The 14,632-nt window shown below is 41.2% G+C and overlaps 1 protein-coding gene across 4 annotated transcripts in view; it reads left to right on the forward strand.

Moving 5' to 3' along the window:
- The window catches only part of ZNF280D (zinc finger protein 280D), a 32,032-nt gene that overhangs the window by 4,428 nt on the left and 12,972 nt on the right, over positions 1–14,632 (forward strand). For 3 of the 4 annotated variants that reach the window (XM_081838674.1, XM_081838672.1, XM_081838671.1), the window contains 12 exons: positions 806–954; positions 1,653–1,718; positions 1,816–2,114; positions 3,447–3,540; positions 4,332–4,355; positions 7,203–7,310; positions 10,331–10,434; positions 11,543–11,769; positions 12,365–12,522; positions 13,077–13,177; positions 13,277–13,423; positions 14,263–14,397. In XM_081838674.1, coding sequence (XP_081694800.1) covers positions 813–954; positions 1,653–1,718; positions 1,816–2,114; positions 3,447–3,540; positions 4,332–4,355; positions 7,203–7,310; positions 10,331–10,434; positions 11,543–11,769; positions 12,365–12,522; positions 13,077–13,177; positions 13,277–13,423; positions 14,263–14,397 — 1,605 coding nt within the window. In that variant the 5' untranslated portion in view covers positions 806–812. The remainder of the gene's footprint in view (positions 1–805; positions 955–1,652; positions 1,719–1,815; positions 2,115–3,446; positions 3,541–4,331; positions 4,356–7,202; positions 7,311–10,330; positions 10,435–11,542; positions 11,770–12,364; positions 12,523–13,076; positions 13,178–13,276; positions 13,424–14,262; positions 14,398–14,632) is intronic. The other variant, XM_081838673.1, reaches the window with a different exon arrangement.

Consider the following 14,632-nt stretch of genomic DNA (forward strand, 5'->3'; position numbering starts at 1 on the left):
TGATCACCACAACCCTGTCACAAATGCACTCTTTCTTGGGAAGGTACTTGAGCAGGTGCAGGAAACTTGTTGCCTTCATCTATTGCAGTTTAATAGTCCTGGTTTCAAGACTGTGTTGGCCTTGGTTGCCCTAATGAATAATCTTTTTTGGGGAAGTGTACAACCCTCTTGCTTCTGTTCAAATCTTGTGGTAGCTTTTGATACCATTGACTACGGTATCTTAGACTGAGTTTTGGGTTGGAAGTGGTGTTGCACTGGTTCCACTGCTACCTATAGGACAGTTTCATTGGGTTGCTGCACTTCATCTCCTTGGCAGTTGCTCTGTGAGATGTTACAGGTATAATTTTGACCCCAGAGCTGTTCAACATCTATATGAATGTGTTTGGAGCATCATTAGGAGATAGAGAATGTGGTGCCATCAATTTGCATCAATAGGCCCATCTCTGTTTCTCTGAGTTGGGTGTGACTATGCAAGCCCTGCACTGGTGCCTGGATTCAGTGGTTGGCTGGATGAGGGCCAATAAGCTGAGGGGGGGGGATTTTGACATTACAGAGGCCTTGTGGGTGGGTAGTTCCTGGTTCTGGGATTTGGGCAGATTGCCTGTTCTAGATGGAGTTGCACTTGCCCTCAAGAGACATACGCTTAATCTGGTGGTTATTAATCTTCTTAATTATTTTTGTATTTGTTTATTAATATGTTTTGTTTTATTTTACATGGTTTATATACCTCTTAATCATTAGAACCTCCAAGTGGTTTACATAAAACCTCTAAGTGGTTTACACAAAACTATTATTTGTTATCTAGTGCCACAATGGCAGAGCTGTTTATGGAATGCGAAGAGGAAGAGCTTGAGCCATGGCAACAGAAAGTGAAACCAATTGTTGTGGATGATGATGATGACGATGAACCCATATTTGTCGGGGAGATCCTGAGCTCTAAACCATCCAATACCTGTAAGGTGACATTTTTTGAAAAATACTGCTCTTAGTGATATGTCTTATATTGAATGCTTCTGTTCCAGTTGAGGGTTTTCTGGCACCTTTTTATAAATGACGAGTGTCCCAAAATAAGTGATTTCTGAACAACTACCAGAATGATTTTGCTTTTCTCTGTAACTCACAGTGGATGATTGGAACCTGATCATGCCTATATTTCTGACTTCAGCATAATTTACTTTTAATTAAGTGTGCAGTTGCACCCTTATTTTGATAGTTGAGATAAAGGCTTACACAACTAGCTCAATCCAAGCTCCTAGGATCCCATTTTAATGAATGACTTGCTCATACAAGTTTTAATTTTTTTAGCAAGTGTTGGAGATGTTTTGGGAAACCCAACTGCATAGCTGTATGTGCGTGTGGTAAAAACTGTAAGATAAAGATACTTTAATTGACAGGCTTACTGAAGAGGACATGGCTATGATTGTCCTGCTTCATTCTTAGGGGATATTTGAAAGGAATTTAGCAACCGGCTTTACTTGTGTGAAGATTGCCAAACATTTGGGCACTTATTTTAGAATTGCTGTAACTTCATGGTGAGGAGTAGCTTGATTTGTTTGCATTCTCTTCCATATGTTCACACAAGTATATTTTACATCTCCTTACTTTCTAGTTGAACTAATTAACAGACTTAAACAACTCTCGCTTTTAAACAGATATATTGAACAGAGTCAATCCCAGTTCACCACGGATTGGAATGCAGAATGGTGCACCAAAAAGAGGTATTCTGATGTACTCAATCTGGTGACTTTGTAAAACTGAACTCCTTATAGTCTGAATGTGGTGGAGTTTAATCTATTTCATAATTCTTTGTGGCAGGTGCTGTGGCTGTTTCTCCAGGGTTTCCCTCTGCAACAAGACCCGTAACTAGTACTCTAGCTGTTCAGCCTCAGCCAAGGGTCAGTAATGTTTCAGGAACCTCTCAGGTCTTGCAGAGACCTCTTTCTGCGTGTTCCTCACTGCAGGAAGTAGCCAAGGCAAGCACTGGAATATCTCAGCCTATCAATAGATCTGCCACCACTCAATCATTAGCAAGGAACCTCGGTATACCTGTAATGGCTCAGTCTCCATCCAGGCCAGTGGCCACAGTAACAGCCCAACCGGTATCATTAAATCGGGTGAGAATTGACCCTTTTATTTTATTCCAAGAGGGGTTTTCTTTTATTTAACTGAACAGTGCTGACATAACAGTACTTATTAAGGGCTCTGAAAGTCATTTGGTTTTGCTGACACAGCATAGCTTTGCCTGAAAATTAGCATGTTCAGTAAGAGTAATTTGGGAAAACAAACTGATCAAAAGTTGAACTCTTCAAGACTTTTAAAACAAAATTCTTTAATGTTCTTATAATAGTAATCATGACTATTCATATGGCCTGTATCCTATCATCTCTTAACAGTTAGTCATGCTGACTGAGGCTGATGCGAATTAGAGTCTTCTCGAGGACTGTAGTTTCCTTCTTTTTGACTTTTATAGATTTTAGAGTTGCAATGTTTAATTAATTAAAACATTTAATTGACTTAAAGAGCTCAGGCTGCCAATTTAAAAGCAAACAAATCATTACAAGATCTCATAAAAATTGCAGATGGCATTCCCCCCTCCCTTTTTCTTTCGCATAGGAGGGAGATGTCCTATAATATGATATCTTCTCTGCCATGAGCATGCATCATCTGAAACCAAAGTTTCAAGAGTCCATGGCACATTCTTCACTCCTCCCTGATCCTAAATTGCAGAGCTAGTGAGGACTGATTAAATGTTTGCCTCCTTTCAAAGATGTGCTCCCAGCATTTTATAGGTAGATTTTCAGTCCTTTCAGTTGCAAATGTTTGCTTTAATTTGCAGACTCAGTTACATTGGATATGAGAATTAAGAGATTTTGCCAAAGACTTCTTGGAAGCAATGAGTTCTAAGAAAGGAAGTAAGAGAGGTCCCATCGGACTGTGTGTGTGTGTGTGTGTGTGTGTGTGTGTGTGTGTGTACCCACACACAGCCATTACAAAAAAGAGAAAAAAACAAAAAATGAAATCCCAACTCTTTCCCCCGCTCTTCCCAGGACAGATCAATCTAGTTAGGTTAGTCAAATCTATTATATGGGACAATTGAACTATCGATGAATGAACAAAGATCCAGGGCAGTAATGCATCAGGATAATAAGAATGAAGGACAAGGCAATTTTCTGACTGAATCTTAGAATACAAGCTGTGATTTGTACAGACTTCTACAGAAAGGAAAATATTTCTTTGCAGAAATTGGGTGACATATTTAGTTAGATTTGGATTTGGTTGATTTACCTATCCAACACAAACATTCCTAATTACTTTGGATTATTTTTTAAACCCTACTGAATTTATGCTTATGAAGGTAGCATTAAGTGTTGTTTTTGAAAAGATAACCCAAAAATAGATTACTAATTGGAATATTACAGCTGAGCTAATTAACAAATTCTTCGCAGGTTATACCGAATAATCCTTTGCCTGTAGCTTTTGGTTTAAGGCAAAATTCAGGAGTAACTCAGTGCCAGAGTGGATCTGCAGTGACTACAACAGGTATGACTACTACACTTCCAACGTCTATTATTCATATCATTAAAAGCAAATTTATAATAAAAAGAAAAAAGAAGCATTGCCAAAACAACCAATAAAATGTGTTTTCCTGTTTTTTGGGGGGGAGAGGAGAGGCGCTTTTTAAATGGTGCACACATTTGGTGCACTAGGATCATAATGATAAATTAAGGGTTATTGGACATAGTTGTAATGATCCTCGAAGTAAAGAGGATTGCTTGAGCCTCCATAAGTATAACTAATATAAAAACAGACATTGAAATCCTTATTCTGGCACCTGACTATTCTTGAAGAGGTGTTTTGATGATAGACATTGTCTGCAAAGTTTTTGAACATAAGGCATCTTTATTTTAGACTTCCTCCTTAGCTTTGCAGCCCCCCCCCCTCTTACACAGAGGTTATGTTCCAGGTGCCCACACACATAAATGAAATTGCATAAATTGGGGAGCGCCCTCTAAAAAGCTTCTAAATGCCTATTTCCCCCTGCTCTACAGCTCCTTTTCCATATAAGTCTCGCTTCAATTAGAGTTGAAGCTCTGGGGCCAGTAAGAGGACGTGTGGGAAAGTGGCGGGTGGCAGCTGCTGTGCTTCGCCACACGTCAGCTATTAGGCAGGGAGGCTGAGCAGCCTGAACAAAGCCCCGCTGCACCTTAGGTCTTTTGAGGGCTTCATCTGCCTTCACTGACGTCCTCCTCTGGCTCCGGGGAGGCTTTCCTCGTGAGCCACAAGGACTCTCCTGCCATTTCCAGGTGTGATTCTATTTATTTATTTCCCAGCACCATGTATATATGCAGTCACATGTGAGTATTTATTTCTTTGCTAGCGTGCTACTGATACGTCATTCTAAGTTTATTATACTTGCCTGCTGCTTGTCTAGTTCCAACTGAGATGCTAAACTGTGCAAACCTCCACCTGCAGACTTCTCATAACTGGTGGCTCTTCCATATTGGGGGGGGGGGACTTTGAGGAAGGCCAGATTAGAACCAGACTTCCTAAGTGGCCAGTTTTCTACATGGTGCTAATTTATTTTTATTTTATTTGTGGAGGAGCATTCAGTCATGTAAGCTCCTTGTAATAATGGCTGTATTTCACCTTCAGAATTAGAGGCAGCATGCTTCTGAATACAAATTACTGAGGGAAAACCTAGAAGGTGCTGGTGGTGCATCCAGTCTTGGAAAAAAACCATCCTGGGCCCAGAGGTTTATTCTAACTACTTCCTGGTCACTAGTCTGGGTTCATGCCTTGTTTTGAGACAGAATCAACCTTGGCTTTCTTGATGGATGACTTTCTTTGGAAGAGGAATAGCGAGAGTTCAACCCTGTGGAATCTTCTGCATCACTGAGTGGCTTTTGGGATCCTTGACTTTACGGTGACGTCCTCCTGCACTATCTCCATGTGTTAGGAGCCGTTTTATGGTGGTTTCACTCCTACAGGGTTGGTTCCAGAGAGTAGTATTGGGTGACTGTGTCCTGGGCCCTTTGGCAGTTGATTTGTGTGGTGCTGCAGGGCACAATTTTGTCCACAGTGCAATTTAATAGTTATAGCATTTGAGAGAAGATGTCACCAATATGTTGATGATGGTCAGCTCCATTTCTTTAGAACTTTTGTTTCAGGAGACGCTGTGCATGGGTTGGATGAGGACTGCATCCAGAGGCTGCAGCTGGATCTAATAAGGTGGAGACCATATGGAAGGGTGGTTCCCAGGTCCAGGCATTAAGTTATATACCTGTTTTGGATGGAGTTGCACTCTCTGAAGGAGCAGGTGCATCCTTTGGGAGTGCTCCTGGATCCATTGCTTTCCCTAGAGGCCCAGGTGAACCAATTATTCTCTGCTAGATAGTGATAGCTTTACTGCAGTGGTCCATGCATTAGTAACATCACAATTAGACTACTGTAGAAGCACTCTATGTAGGGCTACTTTTGTGCCTGACTTGGAAACTACAGCGAGTGCAAAATGCAGCAGCTCAGTGAGACCTCCAGGTTTACGCATATTACACCAGTGTGAAAAATCTGAACTGGGCACCTATTAGCTACTAAGCCAAGTTGAAGGTTTTATTACAAACATTTTAAGTTGTAAACAACATGGGATCACTGTATCTAGCAGAACCCCTCTCCTGCCCCGGTACAGACCCAGCTGATATTTTAAGATCTTTTAAGAATACCTTTGCTGGTATTAAGGTGCCATTTGGCAATTAGATTGTATATCTGAGTTTCTAACACTGCATCTGAGGCCCTTCTTTGTGTGCCTCCTCCATGGAAGGTCCGGGGGGCAACAAGCAGCTCCCTGTTTGTGAAGGCTCACCTGGCACCTTCGTTACATATCTTTAGGCACCAGGCAAAACATTCCTCTTCACCCAGGCCATTGGCTAATTAAGCAGTCTGCAGCCTTTTAAACTGAAGGGTTTTTTGTTTAGTTTGTTATTATGTTGTGTATTTTGTATGTTTATACTGTAAACAACCCTGTGAAACTCAGACAAAGTGTGGTATATAAATTTAACAACGACAACAACAGTAAGGCAGGCTCCTGCAACCTCAGTATTGCTTTGAATTCTAGACATGGCTGAGAACTGGGTATGGGCCTACTGGTGGAGGCTGAAGTAATCATGGTTACTGGATTAACTGGATTCAGCCCTTCTGGGCCTTCTTGAAAGCATGAGGAGCTCTTGAATTTGTTACTGGATTGTTTCAGTGGGTAGGAGCAGGGGTGTTCCGCTCTGGGTGCCATTCCAAAGGGGTGTGTGTGTGTCAAAATGCCGACACCCAATCGGCAGCACCTCGGACGAGCACCGTTCTGGGTGCTGGAGCAGGTTGCTCTGCCTCTGTGTAGGAACAGCTGCACCAACTTTTGTCTGGTGGGAAAAGTGCATCTCTCTTTGTAAAGCTCAGATCACAGCAGACTTTCACCTGGTGATAGCCTCCAAAACCTTGCAATGCCCTTTGCCTTGGACAGCCTTGGACTAGTCAGAAACTTCAGCTAGAGTTGAATGTAGCAGGCTGTCTCACAGTGGGGTAGTGGATGGAGCACATGTCAGTGAACTAGCACGTTAACTGGTTATGATTCAAGATGCTGGTTTTCATTTTTAAATTCCCAAAAAGCTTTGGATCAATGTTCTTGAAGCCTTGTTTCCTCCTTTCCTTGTTCTCTTGCATTGCATTGTGATCTTTAAAATCATCTGCTAGTGCCTGCTCAGTAAAAATAACAGTTTACCAAATTACGTGCTTCTGTCTTGAATAAACTCTTGATACATCTACTGATGCTGAATGGCATGTTTGTCCTAAAGCTAATAAAACAATCAAATTTAATTAATTCAAGCAAATAACATTTTGCACAGTTGTTATGACTTGATAACTCTGCTCACAGTGACCTTGCAAAATATGGTTTTATGGGTTGTGCCATTTTTGTTGACGATTGTACTCATTTCTGGGGTGCTGATTTCCTGCTTTAAGATGTTAGTCAAGGTTAGAGGACTTTTACTCCTCCACAAAGGCAGTGATCCTCCTAATTCTACCATACCTTGAAGGACTCTGCAGCTTGAAGCAGCTGAAATCAGAGTATTGGAGAAGAAAACAAGACAAGGCTTGCTTGGGTTGGTTTTAGCAATAGTATATTAAATTAAGACTTACTTAATTTTCAAAACTATTTGTAGGCCTGTCCAAGCGTCCTTCCACTTCTGAAGCTCACAGTATTAATCCAAAAAAGGCCAAGGCTGATGAGGCAGTTTCTGGAAATGATTCACCTTCATTGCTTCAGAAAGGTAGGGAAGCGTCTTATTGTCCCAGCTGTTACAGCATTTTCATGAAGAGATATATCAGAAATGTTTTTTTTTAAAAAAACAGAACAAATGGTCTTTACAGGAAAAATTTAGTGTCATTACGCGGTGCATTGGTGCAGCAACTTTCCCAGTCCAAGAAGAATTCCACAATTTTTGGTGCAAAGAGTGACTGTTTAAAAATGTAAGAATAACTTTCTAGAACAATGAGAGAACATGTAATGTAGGTGTAGAAACCTGGGGCATTGGAGCTAGGAAGCCAGAGACAGGCAGGTACCACTCCCTTGCCCCAGGCAAAGGTGGGAGGCTTCCACAGAGAGGGGCACCCCAACTGGGGATCCAGTGGCGTAGCATGGGTTTCTAGCACCCAGGGCGGGACAAGTGTTGCACCCCCTTGGTGGACTGGGCAGCTGGGGTGGAGGTGTACGCCAAGGGGTGCACACCCTGAGCTCTTGTGAACAGAACCTGTGAGGACCCAGCGGTAAGCAGCTCTCGGTGACCACTCCCTGAAACACAGATGGGAGCATTAAAATAATCTACTTTCAAAACTTCTTTGTGGGAGGGTGTTGCTGGTGGCCTGTATGTCACTTGGCAGTCACTTCAGCACCATCCTCAGCTGAAAAAGCAACTCTAAAAAAAATCATTAAAACTGGGAGGGCAAAGGGCCTGACATGCACCAAGGAGCTGTATGAGGTTGACATGGTGCCACATTGGGAACTCCAGGTATAAGGTGGCCATTTTGCCTAGAATATGTCAGTATATGGAAGCATCACCGCTGCAGACAGCCAGATTGTTGACACAACATGATGCCCTGATCTCTGGGAAAGAATTTCCCAGGACGTTCACAGGCTGGATAAGTCTTTGTGAAGAGTGTAACTTAAAACCTTCCGAGTGCACATGTGCAGGAAGTTTGTCAGACTTGCTGGAGGAACTGAACTGAAAGGACGTGTTTTTCTCTAGTGCTGTAATGTCAGAAATAAACATCATGTAAATAGATTTCTGACTTATTTTATTTCCCCTGCGGAAGCAGGAGAGGGGTAGTGCATTTTGCCCATGCTTGGGAAAATGTCGCCTATCAAAATCTCCCTGGTCTGTTTGGATATCAGCCAGAGGAGATTACCGGTAAGCAAGCTCCGAGAACAGTGAGAGGGACCAGCCTCTATGGAGGGGGCTTGCAAACCAACAGAATACACCCCCCCCCCGGCAAATGTTGGCTGTGTCCCTAATATGCTTACCTTGCATTCACATCCAGAGTACAGAAAAACAATGAGAGAAATATGCTTGTATAAGAGTGTTGTTTGAAGGTGCACAATGCAGTGTGATTTTCAATTAAACTAAGGGTGAAACATCAGGGCTTAGATTGAAACATTTTAAATTTAGGCCATGCTGGAAATAGACAAACATGGTACTGAGCAAATGCCAGTATTCCACCAAGCTGCAGCGCAGAAAGAGAGATGGGGTGGTGGGGAAGAGGAAGGGAAGAGGCAAAGTTTTGACTGCTAGCCATGCAGCATAGCGCTTTTCTTTCTCCGCACAGATTTATACTTAAGGATTTGCTATGGTTAGGTTTCTTTTTTTAAAAAAAGCAAACAAACACAGGCTTGCTGTTTCAGAAATGGTTTTCAATTGAAGATAGGCAGGACTGTACCATTAGTTTTAGCAGGTTAGTGAAGGACTTCTCCTGCATTTATATATTTATTAAGCTTCGGAGGAAACTGAGTGTTGTTCACTCAGGTTTGTTTGAACAGAAGAGAGTGAGGCCAGAGGCCATTCAATGCAGGAAAGCAGCGTCGCTCCCACCACCTGCTTCCCCAACCGTTGCCTTTTATTTGCTCAGGGTGGGAAGTTACTGCCACCCATTTGCCTCACTTTCTCCCAGCACCCTGCTCTGATTCTGCCCCTTGATCTGGCATATCCCCGCCCCCCCAATTACCTGCCTCCACGACTTTGCGAGGAAGCACAGGGGAAGCAAGACAGAAAACAAGCTCCTCACTCGCTTGCAGCCTTCCCTTCAGCTCTAGGAATGACAGCTCTTTTGCTGCTATTAACCCTTGCAGAACTGAGCAGTAGGAACCTCTTTGCTGGTCCAGGCGGAGAGTGAGGAGAGGGACAAGGGACACTTGCGGGGTTTGCATTAATGAGGGAACCTGTCTCGGGGGTACCTGGAAGCACCTCTCTGAAACGTGTGCTGGGGCAATTGCCCCCTCGCCCGGCCCATGTTAAACCTCTCTTTGTGAATCCTTCTCTTTACAAGGAGTTGCTTGGTATCTACCCATCTTACCAAGCTTTAAAGATTGCACTTTAATCCTGTCAACTGTTTTATACCGTTTTTATGATTTTGTGCCTTTTAGTAATTTCTAGTTTTTGTATTTATATTTTAATTGATTTATTTTTGCAAGGCACCCAGAGAATTGATTTATTTTTGCAAAGCACCCAGGGAATATAAAGTGTAAAAATACTTACAAATTTAAGAGTCTTGGAACATAGCAACTGATTTTGATAGCATGTAGAATGCCATTATTCTCTCAAAATTATCACCCTTTCAGAAGGCCTATGGATGTAGCATTGCTATGTTCGACCTAAGAGCTCTTGAATGCAGCAGGTCAAGCATAAATATAAGTCCAAAAAGTAATTAGTTTACTTTTGCATATCTACATTAATTAGTGATAACACATTGACAGCCTGCAACAGAAAAGATTCTTTCCGTTTACCAAAACTACAGTTCTTGTGCCACTTGGGGAGATGTTTTGCTTGTTACAGGCAAGCTATCAAATGACTTACGTGTTGCCTTTTGAGGAATATGCACACAAAGAGACAAGGCTTTTTTTTTTAAAAGAACAAATTATAATGTTACTGGTTATATATCTTACTTATCTGCTTTTGTTGGTGAACTCTGTATGTTTGTCATAGTTACTCAAGCGGTACATCATAAATTTGTAAATTTGAAGAAAGTGTCTGTTCAGAAGTGATAATTAAGTCATAGGGTGTACTTTTCCCTTTTACAGGTATTGCTTCGAGCAATGTTAAACATGGAGCACCTTTTCCACAAGCATGTCCAAAGTGTAATATTCATTTCAATCTTTTGGAGCCATTAAAAAATCACATAAAGGTAAGGACGTGTTTTGGCAGAGGAAGGGGAACAAAATGAAATCATAGATGTGGCATTGAGTATTAATACGTTTTAAAGATGATAGAACTTCAGAGTTAATTATACTTAAGCATGTAATGGTTCTGGCTAGTTGCTGTTCTGTGGTGCTTTCAACATTATCCGCTTTCAAAAGCAAATTTCATGCATAGCTGTCAAGATGATAAATTAGAATGAAAGAAGGGCCTGGCTGCTGAGTCGTGCCAAAGGCCCATCTAGCCAAGAACTCTGTTCTCCCAGAGGCCAACCATTGCCCTTTGTGAGAATCATGATTTTTGCTTTTAAAAAATAACTTCGTTTTGCATATTAATTTTTATGGCTGCTTGTGGTTTTCCCTGTGTGAAGAGCACTTTAAATGGCAGAATGTTCAGCTACAGCATTTTCTGTTTGCTATGTTTGTTTCTATGTATGTTATTAAGGATATTGTAACTCATAGAGAAAATACATATTAAATTAAGCTGACTAGTATTAGCCCTCTTAGTACAGAGTTAAAAAGAAGCCTGGGATTTATTATATAAATGTGCAGAATTCTGTACAGCTTGGACCTGTTATTTAGTAGCCCCTTTCCTTGAAACCATTCCAGCTTCGTTATAAATATATTATGAAGAGATCTTAAATTTTCTCTCTTGTTGTTTTTGATTCTTTGCATTGCTTCCTTATATGTACATCCCATAGAAGTCAAAGCTGGTGCCACTGTTATGTAATGCATAGTAAGCTAAAGATGCATTTTTATAACAGATGGTTTATGGAATTGGGGACTCCATCAGTATTTATGCTAATCACATTTGGGTGGAATTAAGTACCCTTGATCTCAAGTTACAAAACCGTCATAATTCTAGGTGTGTTTCCTTAAAAGTTATCTGAAATCTGTGGCCCTCACTTTTTTACAAATGTGTTAAAACTTCTGGCCCCACTTACATACATGCAACTTACCTGGGCTCAAAATATCAGGTATTCGGGTTGGGAGGGGAAGGTTTACAAACATATTTTTGTTAGGTTCTAGGCTATACTTCAGTTATTTTCTTTAAAAGAGAAAATGGTTTAGTTGTTCTTTAACTTGCTTCTCTTTCAGTATTGCTGTCCAGATATGGCACATACCTTTCTGGGAATAACCCAAACAGACAGTTCAGGGACATCAACTAAAATGGCTGAAGCTGAAAAAGGAAAACTGATCATGTTAGTTAATGACTTTTATTATGGCAAACATGAGGGTAACGTCCAGCTGGTGCGTCAGGAGCAGAAGACACATACGACCTTCAAGTGTGCCAGCTGCATGAAGCTTCTCAAAAGCAATATCAGGTATTTTTATATCCCGAAAAATGTATGTGTGATAAAAACTTTGGGCCCAGGTTTGGCTAGTGTGTAGCTCACAGTGTCACTGTAAGACATCTATAGGTAGTGTTTTTCCCCTTTGTTTTTGTTTTTTTGTGCAAAGCTGATTTTACATTCTTTCACAAAACGGTGTTTTCCTAATGCTTCACTCAGAACAGTCTGAAGATCGTACTAGAGATTGAGAGTTCATCTTTGGGAGTCCTTTCATAAGAGAGAAATGTAATCCCTGGGAATGGGGGAGTGACAGTGTTTCTCGGGAGAAGCTGCCCTATTTTTCATTTATAATCTTTGAGATCCCACTTGCACTAATCTGCTTGAAATGATAAATAATGATAGCAGCGTATTTTAGGTTACTGTTTTTTCTGTTTCCCTCTATTTCCTTCCACGTGTTTGAGGAGCTGGCACAGAGGAAGGCACTGCAGTCCATTAAAGGGCATTTTAAAAAACATAATATGCTAAATATGTGTTTATGGCAGTGTCTTTAGCACCTGTCTAGTTTATTCATTAATTTTTATTTTTTTTTAAGTGTGGTCTATTGAGCTGTTCTTTGTGTCACTCCCAGGTTTATGAACCACATGAAGCATCACTTGGAGCTGGAGAAACAGAATAGTGAGAGTTGGGAAAGTCACACCACCTGTCAGCACTGCTACCGTCAGTTTCCAACACCTTTCCAACTCCAGTGCCACATTGAAAGCAGCCATACCCCTCATGAGTCATCGAGTAAGTTTCTCAGATGCTGTGTCTTGTACAGCAGCCATCGGTCTAGATCAGGGGTAGTCAACCTTTTTATACCTACCACCCACTAATGCATCTTTCTTAAAGGTAAAAATTTCCTTACCACCCACCAGTGCTCGATGGGAGGAGGATTCAGCTTGTGCTGTAGAACTCCCTACCGCCCACCTAGAATCCTGAAACGCCCACTAGTGGGCGGTAGGGACCAGGTTGACGACTCCTGGTCTAGACGGCAGCCGTGCTATTTTGTCATGGTAGGGGCACATGCACTCTGCCCTAGTTGGGGCATGGGCATGCAGCAGTCCAAAGAGATATGGGATATTATGGTTAGAAATATTTGACTTTTGCAGCTTAAAAGCATTTCTACTTTTCATTAGGAGCAAAGTAATAGGCAAATATTTTTGCCACAGCATGATTTAAAAATTAGGCTGCCAAAAGACTTGAGAGCTGTCCTTGGATTAATAGGCACCATCTACTTTGTCCTCCCCCCGTGGTTCTAATTAAGAAAAAAAAGTTCACCTCTTGTTTCTGCTCTTTTCTAGCTCTATGTAAAATATGTGAACTATCTTTTGAAACCGAGCAAGTTCTTTTGCAGCACATGAAGGACAATCACAAGCCTGGGGAGATGCCCTACGTCTGCCAGGTACCTCAGAGCACCCTCCCCCTTGTGTATGGCTGTTTGTCAAAGACTTGTTTCTAAAGAATGTTGCTTCAAGGCAGTCCATCTCTTTTTCCATTCTAGGTGTGCAATTACAGATCATCAGCATTTTCAGATGTGGAAAAACACTTTCGAGCTGTTCATGAAAATACAAAGAGCCTGCTGTGCCCATTTTGCCTCAAAGTTATTAAACTTGGGGCACCATATATGCATCATTTCCTGAGACACCAGGTAAAAATACTTGATTATCTTTGGAGTATAAGCACTAGGCAAGAGGGATGTAAGATGTCTCTGCAGAAGCAACTAGTAGCTAATAAATTGTTAATCCCCCTCCCCCCAAAAGCCCTGGTCTTCTATAAGTTATGGTAACAATAGAGCTTAGAGCCTTATCCACAATGAACATTTGCTGACCATTAGCATACTTGAGAAAAGTTCAGCTACGTTCACAAAGCTCCAGATGTCAATTTAAAGTTGAATATGGCTAATGGCAAAGGGTTTTTTTCTTTTAAAAAAATGTTTCCAAGGTGAGATGGTGGCAGATGGAACTTGGAAGAAGTGTTTGATAGTAGGAATGGATGGTGCCTTAACCCATACTGTTTTCTTGCAAAAGTTTGGTTTAAGGAGCTGGAAACTATATGCTGTATCCAACATTCTGTGTCTGCTAGTGTGATTGTGAGTTTTAATCTTGCCTAACGGGAATCCAGTGCAACAGTTGTGCTAGTAGAAACTCACTATGCAGCGCATTGCTGGTAACTTGGTGCCTTCTTTGGGGCAGCAAGGTTCCCTTGGTGCAAACATTTCACTAGTGGAACAAGTGTACTTAACATCACATTCGATACAACCTTATGTGATGGTGTGTAATTAATGTGAATTGTTTGTGATTATTTTCTATCAATAACTTAGTACAGGATTTTGTTGATACTGAATACAGTTAGTCCTTTATTGCTTGCAGCCACTGCTCATCCCTTTTGCACTGTTTATGTTTTTGAAACCTCCTGGAATATTAAGCTTCTATTATCCATTTCATCAGTATGTTTTGGCTTAAATATATTTTTATTTTTTAAAAAAAGAAAAAGGGAGTACATCGCTGTACCAAGTGTAGACTCCAGTTCTTGACATGCAAAGAAAAAATGGATCACAAATCTCAGCATCATCGGACATTTAAAAAACCTGCTCAGTTAGAGGGATTGCCTCCAGGAACCAAAGTAAGCTTAAAGCATCATGTAATGTTTATTCTGAAAAATGGCTACAGGGAAATGGCAGGAGAGAGTGGTGTGTGTTCATGTGTGTTCCCCACTGCTGCTGGGTTTTTTTGTGAGGAGGGGACTTGAAAATCACAGTAAGGCTCTCTAGAGACTTGTAAAAGGGTTCAACTCTAGGCACCTTTTAACAACATTTAAAACCTTCCTGGGACTCAGATTTAAATCTGCAGCAGACAGG

The sequence above is a fragment of the Podarcis erhardii genome, assembly GCF_964252035.2.
Source record: "Podarcis erhardii genome assembly, chromosome: 14".
Taxonomy (NCBI): domain Eukaryota; kingdom Metazoa; phylum Chordata; class Lepidosauria; order Squamata; family Lacertidae; genus Podarcis; species Podarcis erhardii.